Genomic DNA, 13,997 nt, shown 5'->3' with positions numbered 1-13,997 from the left:
AGGAGGGTGGGGGGAGCAGCAGCTATGGAAATCACTGCATTCAGAGTGTGATGGAAGGTGACAGCTTATATAGAGAGATCTGTGCAGTATGGCTACTAACATTATAATAGTAAGTTGCTTTATTATACTTTTTGACACCGTACACGTTGTTTCTTTCTCTAAACCAGTGGTCTTCAATATGCAGGCCTCCAGATGTTGCAAAACTACAATTCCCAGCATGCCCGGACAGCCGTTGGCTGTCCGGGCATGCTGGGAGTTGTAGTTTTGCAACATCTGGATGTCCGCAGGTCGGAGACCACTGCTCTAGACAAAACCTTTAATACATATGTGCAATCCTCACTATAAAGCGTTCTTTAGCACTCTGCATTGTGCTGCTCCTCTGTTACTCCTCCTGGACACAATCCAGAGGAGATGTTGCTAAAGAATCTTCAAGCCACATTGTATTATATCCCCCTCTATATGAAATGTAACATCTGGATACCGCAGCAGTGTGGACGTCACGTGCTGGGGTCACACAGCGAATGCGGTAGGGGTCAGGCTTTTTAGGCTGTGTACAGATATTACTGCAACTTTCCAAACCTCACCCCAGTACACAACATATCACCCGCAGACTTTACCTCACACACACACGCGTGTCCGCGCCACTTCCGGTAGAAGGTAGCGCAGAGGGTTAAAGGAGGTCATGTGACCGGACGGGGCGGGGCCTAAAGTTACCGTTTCTGATGGGGGGGTGGAGAAGTGGTGCAGGTGGATGAGCAGTAGGGGGAGAGGATGTGCTGCTGGGTTATGTTGTATCCAAAGGGACTCTGTGATGTTCTGCAGGTGATTAAGCTTATGGACATTATTGTTCATTACCCCAATATGCAGAGCATCACCTACATCCTACTCCAGATGTTGCAAAACTACAACTCCCAGCATGCACGGACAGCCAACGGCTGTCCGTGCATGCTGGGAGTTGTAGTTTTGCAACATGTGGAGGTCCGCAGGTTGGAGACCACTTACACAATTTTCATCCATAGAGCAGCGCTGCGTATAAGCTCCTCCCAACCTAGGGCGGTCATGTGACCTACATGTAACCCGAAACCAAACCCTTCGTTTATAGACGGCTATGAGGAACGTGTCACGTGTTACGTTACTACATACATTCAGGCGTTTATTTCACCATGGTAACCGCGTCCTTAACCACCGTGTCTAGTAATTTTTTCGTACTAGCATAAATAGGTCTTTGGTACAGTGTGCGAAACTAAATAGTGTCGGCCATTTTGTCGGAGACCACAATACATGTACGGATATGGTAAACCGCCACGGCAATATGGCGGCGATAATGGAGACGGATAAAGGCTGTTGGTAGTTAGAGAGAAACTCGTCGGTGTTCCTAAGCCTGCGAGTCACAGACAGCCAGTAAAGTAGGTAGTATGAGTTTTATACATGTTGTTTCTTATAGAAAGTAATGTTAAAGGATAATACACGTTTATTATGTATAGTTTCCAGCAGTTTGTATCAGTTCTGTCTGAAATTTCATTTATTATCGTTTTTACCATATACTCCAGTGGTCTCCAAACTGTGGACCTCCAGAGGTTGAAAAACTACAACTTGTAGAAGTTGTAGTTTTTCAACATCTGGAGGGCCACAGTTTGAAGACCACTGGTGTACTCTTATCGTATGTTATTTTTGCTCTTTACGCCATTTTCATGTAATGCAGTTAATGGAATTCCAATCATATTATGTACCAAAATGTTTCTTGTGTACAAGAAACATCCCATTGTTTACATTTCGGCATTAAATTGCAAATACGCAGGAATAAAATAATACGTCGGTTACTCCGTGTGGAAAAAAAAAAGCATGGTCCAGAGGTCCAGGAAGCAGATCAGTCCCATGAATGGAATTAGCCCACATTCAAACCAAAGACAAAATACGTGGTCAAAAATGTGAAATTATGTGGCAAAAATCCAAGGTTAATATTGGAAATTTATGCAGAGCAATTTTTTTTTTTTTTTTTAGCAGAAAATACACTTATGCCTTATGGTTCACACAGCAGAAAAGTATCTATGGGTTTTATTTTATGTGCAGACGACAATTTGCAAAGCCATTACAAAGCCAATTTTTCCACCGTGTGAACCCTTAGGTTGGGTGCATACTATGGAATTTGCAAGTGGAATTCCACTTTTAAATTCCACTCGGAAATTCCGATGCAGCAGAATCATTTTCTTCTCTGTTCTAGCATCATCACTCGAGGGAAAGTCTGGAGTTCCCATACACATTACAGTAGATCAGTGTTGTTTTTTTCCAAGCAGTGTGCCTCCAGCTGTTTCAAAACTACAACTCCCACCATGCTTTAGGCTGTCCAGGCATGCTGGGAGATGTTGTTTTGCAACAGCTGGAGGCGCACTGGTTGAAAAACATTGCATTAGAAAGTCGGCAAATCCAGCAGAAACAGATTTCTCCTATCATTGTGCAGAAATCTTTGCCAGTTAGAACAGTGGTCTCCAAACTGCGGCCCTCCAGATGTTGCAAAACTACAACTCCCAGCATGCCCGGACAGCCGTTGGCTGTCCGGGCATGCTGGGAGTTGTAGTTTTGCAACATCTGGAGGGCCGCAGTTTGGAGACCACTGAATTAGAACAATAAAAAAGCTTAAAATATTTGAGTAGACATAGAAATAGAAAAAAAAAATCACATTTGGAATTCAATGTCCCAACAGGGAAACTTTTCCCTGGGGTTTCGAGACCCAAAACATTTCTAGCCAATAAAGAGTTATTCCTGCTTTTTTAATTTATTCTATTTGTCATTTGCAGGACCCAAGCCGTACATAAGAAGATAAAGACATGAATAACTGTGACCTGGAGAAACTCTCTGTGTGTGGGCTAAAACTAGATCCTTCTTTCAAACCAGACATAACTAGATACCAGGCAAGAGTGCCCAGCCAGGTGACCCGAATTAGTGTGGACGCCTGGACTAGTGACACCGGAGCCTCCTGGACAGTGCTGGTAAGTCTACTATCAAAAAGTTTTTTTTTTGAGAATATGTTTAAGCCATTCTAAGGACTTTATCGCCAGTCCAAACAGGGTCATGTATTTCTTCTTCATAGTCATGTATAGTAAATCTTCAATACTGGTTTAGAAATGCTTAGAGGAGTTGTCCAAAGTAGAAAACCAATCTCCATACACCCTATTAGGGAATTAAAGGGGTTGTGCGCTGCCCTGACTTTCAGAGCTCCGCTCACAGCGTCCGGAAGTTCATTACTCCGAACGCTGTGTGCGGGCTTCCGTGTTTGTGGCCACCGGACGTGACGTCACGCCCGGCCCCCTCGTGATGTCTCGACTGCCCCCTTGTGATGTCACGCTTGCCCCCTCTACCAAAGTCTATGGGAAGGGGGCGTGACAGCAGTCGCGCCCCTTCCCTTAGACTTTCGTTGAGGGAGCGGGCGAGATGTCACGAGGGGGCGGGCGAGATGTCACGAGGGGGCGGGCGAGATGTCACGAGGGGGCGGGCGAGATGTCACGAGGGGGCAGGCGAGATGTCACGAGGGGGCGGGCGAGACGTCACGAGGGGGTGGGCGAGACGTCACAAGGGGCCGGGCGTGACGTCACATCCGGCGGCCTCGAACACGGAAGCCCGCACACAGCGATTAGAGATGAGCGAACTTACAGTAAATTCGATTCGTCACGAACTTCTCGGCTCGGCAGTTTATGACTTTTCCTGCATAAATTAGTTCAGCCTTCAGGTGCTCCGATGGGCTGGAAAAGGTGGATACAGTCCTAGGAAACTCTTTCCTAGGAATGTATCCACCTTTTCCAGCCCACCGGAGCACTTGAAGGCTGAACTAATTTATGCAGGATAAGTCATCAACTGCCGAGCCGAGAAGTTTGTGACGAATCGAATTTACTGTAAGTTCGCTCATCTCTACCAGCGATCAGAGTAATGAACTTCCGGACGCTGTGAGCGGAGCTCCGAAAGACAGGGCAGCGCATAACCCCTTTAACAGAGGTACATCCTCAGGGAGAAACAGCTCCCTGTGGGAAAAATACAGCAGTCCAGGCTCCAGTCAGGACAAAATAGCATAAAAACACTGACGCATTTGACGAGGACCCGTTATCAAGGCAAACAAAACTGTAATAATATATTGAAGAAGACAAAGAGTATGTTTAGCTCACTGAGGTATACTATTCGGAGGTTAACTGGAATGGTCTAAATCCCAAAAAGACCTAGTAAAGTGAATAGGTATATATAATAAATTATATAAAACCAGTCCTCAAGGATAGTGAAATGAAGACATAAAAAGGAGATAAAATGAACGAGAAAAAGGTAATGTGAAATCAATAAGTTGAATGTCATAAAATAGATACTGAATAAACAATGATAGTTGATGAATAATATAATGATGATAAAAGACCTGAATCAAGGATAATAATGCAGTAAAATAATAAAATCTAACATTTATTCACAAGATAATAACTTACATCTGGGCAGGGCCCTTGCACCAGATGTTAATTAGATATTGGTATTAAAATAGATGTAATATTAAAAATTATTCATTATCTATGGCTATTGAAGAATAAGACAGTTGTCTTGAAACGCGTATAGCCTTGGTCTTATACCTACTACCTACAGCAACCACCTTATACAACTTTAAAAGCCCACCTTCGGCTTTGGCAGCACTGCAGACCCCCTATTCTGGGACCTCTGTGGATCGCACGCGCGATCCTCTCTCCTTAGGACACGAGGACGCCAGGGACAGCGATCACCTCTTCATCCACAATACTCCACTTGTGGCCGGACGCTATCCCGTGCCAACCTGTCTTTGCCGGACCCATTAATTCCATTTGGCTGGCCACCACGCCGTGCCAGCTCCGACAGAAACCCTCACCGCGAGACTGCTACTCCTGAGGATGCTGGCTGCACTTCGCCAGTAAGTGATACCACTCAAATCGGCATACAGGTACAACCTAATATTATCTGTATATCGCTCCCTGAACTGCTTCATTATATCATTTCATGAACTGCATTACCGGACCACTTTATTTCTGAACTGCATTACCGGACCACTTTATTTCTGAACTGCATTACCGGACCACTTTATTTTTTGACATTTCCACAATTTTTAGCCCTATTTTAGGTGGTTGCTTTATAAATGACTTTTTTAATATTACATCTATTTTAATACCAATATCTAATCAACATCTGGTGCAAAGGCCCTGCCCAGATTTAAGTTATTATCTTGTGAATAAATGTTATATTTTATTATTTTACTTCATTATTATCCTTGATTCAGGTCTTTTATCATTGTTATATTATTCATTAACTATCATTATCTATTTTATGACATTCAACTTATTGATTTTACATCTATTGGTTCCACATCACCTTTTTCTCGTTCATTCTATCTCCTTTTTATCTATTTTTATCTCTTTATTTCACTATCCTTGAAAACTGTAATGAACCACGAATAAATAGACAAGAAATGTACAAGTGACTACCCCTTCATTAAGGAAATTAAACCGCAGGTTCTCCATACCTCTGAACTAAAGGAAATTAACCCTTTTGTATGGTTAAATTTCATTGATGAAAGGTATATGTGTACTCAATGAACATGTATATATGTATGAAAACTAATATCAACATGTATAAATGTATATAACAAATGATAAGCACATATATGTCCATAAACAGTATAAATGCATAATATGATGTCAGGAAAACATAAGTATATAGACAGCCATGTGGTGAGTGAATAGCTGTGGTATGTGTTAACCTGTACGTGGCAAGCATACATCTAGTATTAATAATGTAGCATAATGTCTGATCTGTTATTAAGATCTGCAGGGGATCGCGTACCCAATTTAATAATCCAGTATGCTTCACGCCCCAGGAGTTTCTTCCTCCATTCCTCACCTCGTTTGGGGGATATAACTTGTTCTGTAGAGATTACGCGAAAAGAAACTGTATTGCCCGCATGCGCATCCCTGAAATGCTTGGACGCGCCCGAAAGCACACGGGTCTGAACACCGCCTGAGACCCGTGCGCAAGCTAAATGCTCTGAAATGCGGGTTTTTAGCTTATTTGTAGTTGATCTAATATACTGGATCCTGCACTCGTTGCAATGCATAGAATAGACCACATGGTCCGTTTCACAAGACAGGTAGGTAGAAATTGGAATTTTCTGTTGATGAGTAAAGGATTCTACCTCATGTGTTTTCTGGATGTACTTACAAGATGGACATCTACTCCTGCCGCAAAACACATTCCCTGTGTATGGTAACCAAGTTTTTTTTTTGGGGAGTGATTGCGTTTTAAAAAACTGGGAGACACATGATTGCCTATAGTGGCATTTTTCCGTGCTACATATCTGCACCCTTCGGACAGAATTCTACTCAGAATATAGTCTTGATGTAAAATGGGAAGATTATTTTTCACAATGTGTTTAACTTGTTCGTATTGTTGTGAAATAACAGTGGAAAAAACTACTGGAGATTTTAACACACAAAAATACATTTCCGCCCCCTCTCCACCCGATAGTCTCGGGCATTGGCTCAGTTAATGAGAAGCTTTGTATAGTGTGATACCTCAGGACCGTGCCCTTAAGGCACTAGAGTATCATCTCAGTACTTAGTAATTACAGATCTCAAAAATTACATACTTGATGTCACACTATTTTCGCTCACCAATAATTTTTTTTCGTTCGAGGGATCTTTCCGCCTTCAGGTCAGGGGTTGTCCGATGGGGGCCAAATTTTCGCCCTCATTGGCCAAACTCTATATGGCCTTGTGGGAAGAAGGATCAATCTACACTACAGCTAACCCCTTTCTCCGCCACATCGCGTGGTATGGACGATATATTGATGATATCCTTGTGGTGTGGCTTTCTTTCACACAGTACCTTAGCAATAATGCAGATCATTTATTTTTCACGTGTAATTTTGACCCAACCGAAATGAATTTTTTTGGATGTCTTTTTTTTTTTTTCTTTCTGATCTTACCTCGGGCACTATTCACACTAAGTTGTATAGGAAACCTTGCTCTGGCAATTCCCTATTGCTAGGAGATCATGTTTCAACAATGTTTTTTATAAACAGGAATTTGAAGTTATTAGATCACGCCTTCTTAGTAGAGGATATGCTCCTGGTCTTATTGACCGTGCCGAGAACATTGTAAATAACAAAAGTAGAGCTGATTTTTTTGTACAGTATGAGAAAGTCACGTACACTCATTGATAAGAATATGTTAAAATCTCCAGTATTTTTTTCCACAGTTTTTTCACAACAAGTTAAACACATTGTGAAAAAGAATCTTCCCATTTTACATCAAGACTACATTCTGAATAGAATTCTGTCCGAACTATAGGCAATCATGTGTCTCAGTTTTTTCAAACGCAATCACTCCCCCAAAAAAACAAATTGGTTACCATACACAGGGATTGTGTTTTGCGGCAGGAGTAGATGTCCATCTTGTAAGTACATCCAGAAAACACATTAAATAGAATCCTTAAAGGGGGTATTCCATGAAAAAACTTTTTTTTATATATATCAACTGGCTCCAGAAAGTTAAACAGATTTGTAAATTACTTCTATTAAAAAAAATCTTAATCCTTTCAATAATTATCAACTGCTGAAGTTGAGTTGTTGTTGTTTTCTGTCTGGCAACAGTGTGCAGTTCCCGAGACAAGCAGGAATGTCAGCAGAGAGCAGAGTAGAAGAGGTTTGTTATGGGGATTTGCTTCTAAACTGGGCGTTTCCCGAGACACGTGTCATCAGAGAGCACTTAGACAGAAAAGAACAGCTCAACTTCAGCAGCTCATAAGTACTGAAAGGATTAAGATTTTTTAATAGAAGTAATTTACAAATCTGTTTAACTTTCTGGAGCCAGTTGATATATAAAAATACGTTTTTTTCCTGGAATACCCCTTTAACTAATCAACAGAAAATTCCAATTTCTACCTACCTGTCTTGTGAAACGGACCATGTGGTCTATTCTATTCATTGCAACCAGTGCAGGATCCAGTATGTTAAATCGACTACATGCCAAAGTCAGACGTGTATTCAGGAAGAAAGAGAAATATACATCTTTCCTTTATATTTCCATTCCTTATGAATACTGGTTTAAAAACTGCAGTTGTAGTTTTCCAAAAAATTTAAAACATTTGGTGTAAACCTTACCTAATTTTTGTGTCTATGTGCAGTGTGGAGGCTCAGAGGTTAGCATTGTAGCCTTGTTGTTTTTGGGACTGCATGGAGTTTCTATGTTATTCCCCTGTATGGATTCTTACTCTAAAAATATATCCTGAAATTGTAATTGTCCAAAATATTAAAATATATAATGGAGGATATATTCAAAACCCTTTCCTTTAAAAATGTTTTGTTTTGCACAAAAAGGCTTCTATCAGATATTCAAAGCGTTTTACATGAGAATGATCCAAGATTACACAAGTCACGCCAGTTTTGCAAAAGTGGGTGTGGTTATGTAAATGTCATGTTTTACATGATATATATATATATATATTGTCCGGCATTTATCATTGTAGGTGTAAGTGAAGCATTTTCTACACCTTTGTTTTGTGTTCGGATAATGTGTAGGAGCACCAAATGTATTAAATGGTCACAGAGCATTTGATAAATTTTGTGCAGGTCACATTTTCTGAAATTTCTCTCTTCGCATACACCAAAAAGTCTGGGCTGGTGTAGTTTTAGAGACTTTTCAGTGGCTTTGCGCCTTTTTTGCACCTTTTCACAAAAAGGCGCAGTTCATAAAACTCTTACGTATCAGGTGTATTTCCAAAATACATACATACTTATATACTTACTGTATACATCCAATACATACTTACTTACTGTATACATCCAATACATACTTACTTATATACTTACTGTATACATCCAACACATACTTACTTATATACTTGCTGTATACATCCAATACATACTTATATACTTACTTTATACATCCAATACATACTTATATACTTACTTTATACATCCAATACATACTTATATACTTACTGTATACATCCAATACATTCTTATATACTTAATATATACATCCAATACATATATACTTATATACTTCCTGTATACATCCAATACATTCTTATATACTTAATATATACATCCAATACATATATACTTATATACTTCCTGTATACATCCAATACATATATACTTAATGTATACATCCACTACATATATACTTATATACTTACTGTATACATCCAATACATATATACTTACTGTATAAATCCAATACTTACTGTATACATCCAATACATATTTATATACTGACTGTATACATCCAATATATATATATATATACTTACTGTATACATCCAATACTTACTGTTTACATCCAATATATATATATATATATATATATATATATATATATACTTACTGTATACATCCAATACTTACTGTATACATCCAATACTTAAATACTTACTGTATGCATTCAATACATACTTATATACTTACTGTATACATCCAATACATATATACTTACTGTATACATCCAATACATATATACTGGTTTTCCTCCTATCTCTCTGGTTGCTTCTTTTGCGTCTCGTTTTCTGGCTCTACTTCTTCTCCTCTTCCCCTGCTGTCGGGGTTCCCCAGGGATCGGTCCTGGGTCCTCTACTCTTTTCACTCTACACATCCCCCTTTGGAAAAGCAATCAGTAGATTTGGTTTCCAGTACCACCTCTACGCTGATGACACCCAACTCTATACCTCTTCCTCCAACATCACCTCACTCCTACAGAATACCAGTGACTGTCTCTCTGCTGTCTCAGACATCATGTCCTCTTTATATCTGAAACAAAATCTTTCTAAAACAGAACTTTTTCTCCATCAACTGATACTGTACCTAACCCTGACATTTCCATCTCGGTATGTGAGACTACCATAACTCACGGGCAGCAGGCTCGCTGTCTTGGAGTTATACTTGACTCTGATCTGTCTTTCACTCCCCATATTCAGTCCCTTTCACATTCTTGTCACCTGCATCTCAAAAACATTTCCAGAATCCGCCCGTTTCTCACTACTGAATCTGCTAAAACTCTCATTATTGCTTTGATTCACTCCCGCCTCGACTACTGTAACTCTTTACTAATAGGCCTTCCTTTCTCCAAACTCTCTCCTCTCCAGTCCATCCTTAATGCCGCAGCCAGACTCATCTTCCTCTCCAGCCGCTACACCGACGCCTCCTCCCTGTGCCAGTCACTACACTGGTTACCAATTCAGTCCAGAATACAGTACAAAATCCTCAGTCTCACACACAAAGCTCTCCACAATGCTGCACCTCCCTACATCTCCTCTCTCATCTCTGTCTACCATCCTACACGATCTCTCCGATCTGCTAATGATCTCACACTAACATCTTCTATAATCCGAACTTCTCACTCCCGTCTACAAGACTTCACTCGTGCTGCATCGGTTCTCTGGAATGCTATACCTCAAACCCTCAGACTCAACAACAACATCCATAGTTTCAAACGTGGCCTAAAAACACATCTCTTCAGACAGGCCTATAACAGTCTCTAATTGGCCTCAACATATCCCCAACATATCCCCAACATATCCCCACACCTCTTGTTTGAATAGTTATTGTGTAATTTTATGTCTGATACTTGTCTTTGTTTGTACCCCATAATTGTAAGCGCTGCAGAATCTGTAGACGCTATATAAATAAATAAATAAATACTTACTGTATACATCCAATACATATATACTTAATGTATACATCCACTACATATATATTTATATACTTACTGTATACATCCAATATATACTTACTGTATACATCCAATACATACTTATATACTTACTGTATACATCCAATACATATATACTTACTTTATACATCCAATACTTACTGTATACATCCAATACATACTTATATACTTACTGTATACATCCAATACATATATACTTACTGTATACATCCAATACATACTTATATACTTACTGTATACATCCAATACATATATACTTACTGTATATATCCAATACTTACTGTATACATCCAATACGTACTTATATACTTGCTGTATAAATCCAATACATACTTACTTATATACTTACTGTATACATCCAATACATTCTTATATACTTACTGTATACATCCAATACATACTTATATACTTACTGTATACATCCAATACATACTTATATACCGTATGTATCGGGGTATACCACGCACCGGCCTAGAACACGCACCCTCATTTTACCAAGGATATTTGGGTAAAAAAAGTTTTTTACCCAAATATCCATGGTAAAATGAGGGTGCGTGTGTGCGCGTGTATACCCCGATACACCCCCAGGAAAGGCAGGGGGAGAGAGGCCGTCGCTGCCGGCTTCTCTCCCCCTGCCTTTCCTGGGGTCTAGAGCCCTGCTGCCGGCCCTTCTCTCCCCCTGGCTATCGGCGCCGCTGCCCGTTCTGTCCCCCTGACAATCAGTGCCGGCGCCCCATTGCCGGCGCCGATGGCCAGGGGGAGAGAAGCGCCCCGTTGCCTCCCCCCATCCCCGGTGGCATAATTACCTGTTGCCGGGGTCGGGTCCGCGCTGCTTGAGGCCTCAGGCGTGCGTCCCCTGCGTCGTTGCTATGCACTGCACGGCGTGGCGCACTGACGTCATGCGACGCGCCGTGCAGCGCATAGCAACGACGCAGGGGACGCACGCCGGAGGCTTGCAGCAGCGCGGACCCGACCCCGGCAACAGGTAATTATGCCACCGGGGATGGGGGGAGGCAACGGGGAAGCGGCGCCGGCAATGGGTGCCGCTGCCCCTTCTCTCCCCCTGGCTGTTGGCGCCGCTTCTCTCCCCCTGGCTATCGGCGCCGGCAATGGGGCGCCGGCACCGATAGTCAGGGGGACAGAACGGGCAGCGGCGCCGATAGCCAGGGGGAGAGAAGGGCCGGCAGCAGGGCTCTAGACCCCAGGAAAGGCAGGGGGAGAGAAGCGGGCAGCGACGGCCTCTCTCCCCCTGCCTTTCCTGGGGGTGTATCGGCGTATAACACGCACATAGACTTTAGGTTAAAAATTTTAGCCTAAAAAGTGCGTGTTATACGCCGATAAATACGGTACTTACTTATATACTTACTGTATACATCCAATACATACACAGTGACCCCTCGACTTATGATGGCCTCGACATATGATCATTTCAACATATGATGGCCTCTCAGAGCCCATCGTATGTCGAAGGCAGTATGGACATATGATGCTGCTGTGTGTCGGGGCCATCGTACAAACAGCTATCTGACAGCGCTGACAACTTCAGCAACTGACAGATAGTTGTATAATGTGCCCCGTGTGCCCCGATCTGCCTCCTGTTACTCACACGCTGTCCTGCTAACTCACACAGGCTTCCACTGTGAGCTCCGTGTAAGCCCCGCCCCCCTAGTGCAGCCATAGCCAATAGCCTGCAGCATCTTGCTGCAGGCATCCAATGAGCTGCTGGCTGCCCTCCCCTTCCTTTCCTATAGAGCTGTAGTCGGCAGGATCGTAATGAAGGACATTCTGTCCCCCCTGAAGGTATTTAAAGAACTGTACAGTACTGTATGCGATGTCACACATCACATACAATACATATACACACTATACACCCCATACATCAATGTTTCCCTATCAGTGTGCCTCCAGCTGTTGCAAAACTATAATTCTCAGCATGCCCAGACAGTCAATGGCTGTACGTGCATGCTGGGAGTTGTAGTTGTGCAACAGCTGGAGGCACCCTGGTTTGTTAAACACTCCCCACTCCACATACAATGGTCATCCCAGAACCAATTGGCTGTTTCCCATAGAGATATGTATTCAACATACAATGGTTCAGAGGCCCCAGAACCAATTACCATTTTTACATAGACATATGTACTCGACATATGATGGTTTCAACATATGATGGTTCTGCTGGAATCAATTAATATCATATGTTGAGGGACCACTGTTTCCTTTTATACTTACTGTATACATCCAATACATATATACTTACTGTATACATCCAATACATACTTATATACTTATATACTTACTGTATACATCCAATACATACTTATATACTTACTGTATACATCCAATACATACTTATATACTTACTGTATACATCCAATACATATATACTTATATACTTACTGTATACATCCAATACATATATACTTATATACTTACTGTATACATCCAATACATACTTATACTTATTTGGGCTACTGTCAGTAACAGTCGAGCACCACCAGAGTCGGCTTATCGGTGCGGGTGAAATGTGAATCCCGGTGCCAGACTTGGTGTGAACTAGCACTTATCACGCAGTGCTGGACTTCTTGTATTGTTCACTATTTCAATGTATGTATGAGGCCCCCGACTTTGCTTATTTAAATAAGTGAAGAAGCTTACATCATATGTGAGGAATGAAGGCATAGAGAGTACTGCACGGAGTGTTGTTCTACCTGAGGCGCACCTTGACTATGTGCATACAGTAACAGTAATAAAGGGAACCCTGACTGCATCTTGTATCACTCCACACTGACGACTATTAGGAATGATACAGCGTAGTTGTCTGTAAATATCGGAATTCACTTTCAATGATCTGCTTTGTCTTCTCAGGGAGGCGGTGGCTCGAGGACAGTGACATTGAAGGATGGCCTTAATTCTGTGGTGGTAGAAGTGACTGCTGAAGATGGATCGGCCAAGAAATATATTCTCGAAATCACTAAAATACCCGCAGGTCATGCTTCACTTGAAGGAATCAGTCTGTCGGAGGATCTGGATCTGGCCCCGTCCTTTGCTCCAGATGTCTTCGAATATTCATGTACTTCTGTTCAATATCCTAGACCTGTCACTGTGAATTATTAGCATCTAATACATTAGGAGCTGGCAAAGGCTGCACGCCCCTTGTGTATTCCAAAAACATTGATTTTTTTTTTCCGTCGTGAACTTTGAGTCACATTTGATTCCCCTTCAGTTACAGCTATACATATAACTACGTTTTCCTAAATTTAATGCCTATTGTCATCG

At 41.6% G+C, this 13,997-nt stretch overlaps 2 protein-coding genes across 7 annotated transcripts in view; one reads left to right on the top strand and one right to left on the bottom strand.

Annotated features, from left to right (window-relative positions):
• C1D (C1D nuclear receptor corepressor) overlaps positions 1 to 752 on the bottom strand; it is a 33,620-nt gene extending 32,868 nt beyond the window's left edge. Inside the window, exon 1 of the mRNA XM_056567921.1 lies at positions 618 to 752. The gene's annotated coding sequence lies outside the window, so the exon portion shown is untranslated. The remainder of the gene's footprint in view (positions 1 to 617) is intronic.
• The window catches only part of LOC130362843 (uncharacterized), a 195,681-nt gene that overhangs the window by 5,702 nt on the left and 175,982 nt on the right, over positions 1 to 13,997 (top strand). For 3 of the 6 annotated variants that reach the window (XM_056567917.1, XM_056567916.1, XM_056567911.1), the window contains exons 1-3: positions 1,144 to 1,406; positions 2,796 to 2,987; positions 13,587 to 13,791. In XM_056567917.1, the coding sequence (XP_056423892.1) occupies positions 2,826 to 2,987; positions 13,587 to 13,791 (367 nt within the window). In that variant the 5' untranslated portion in view covers positions 1,144 to 1,406; positions 2,796 to 2,825. Of the gene's footprint in view, positions 1 to 1,143; positions 1,411 to 2,795; positions 2,988 to 13,586; positions 13,792 to 13,997 lie in introns of those variants that run through there. The other 3 variants (XM_056567914.1, XM_056567913.1, XM_056567912.1) reach the window with 2 other exon arrangements.

The sequence above is a fragment of the Hyla sarda genome, chromosome 3 (genome assembly GCF_029499605.1).
Source record: "Hyla sarda isolate aHylSar1 chromosome 3, aHylSar1.hap1, whole genome shotgun sequence".
In the NCBI taxonomy this organism is placed as follows: Eukaryota; Metazoa; Chordata; class Amphibia; order Anura; family Hylidae; genus Hyla; species Hyla sarda.
The sequence above is the reverse complement of the archived record's forward strand: the minus strand, read 5'-3'. Positions and strand labels throughout refer to the sequence as shown.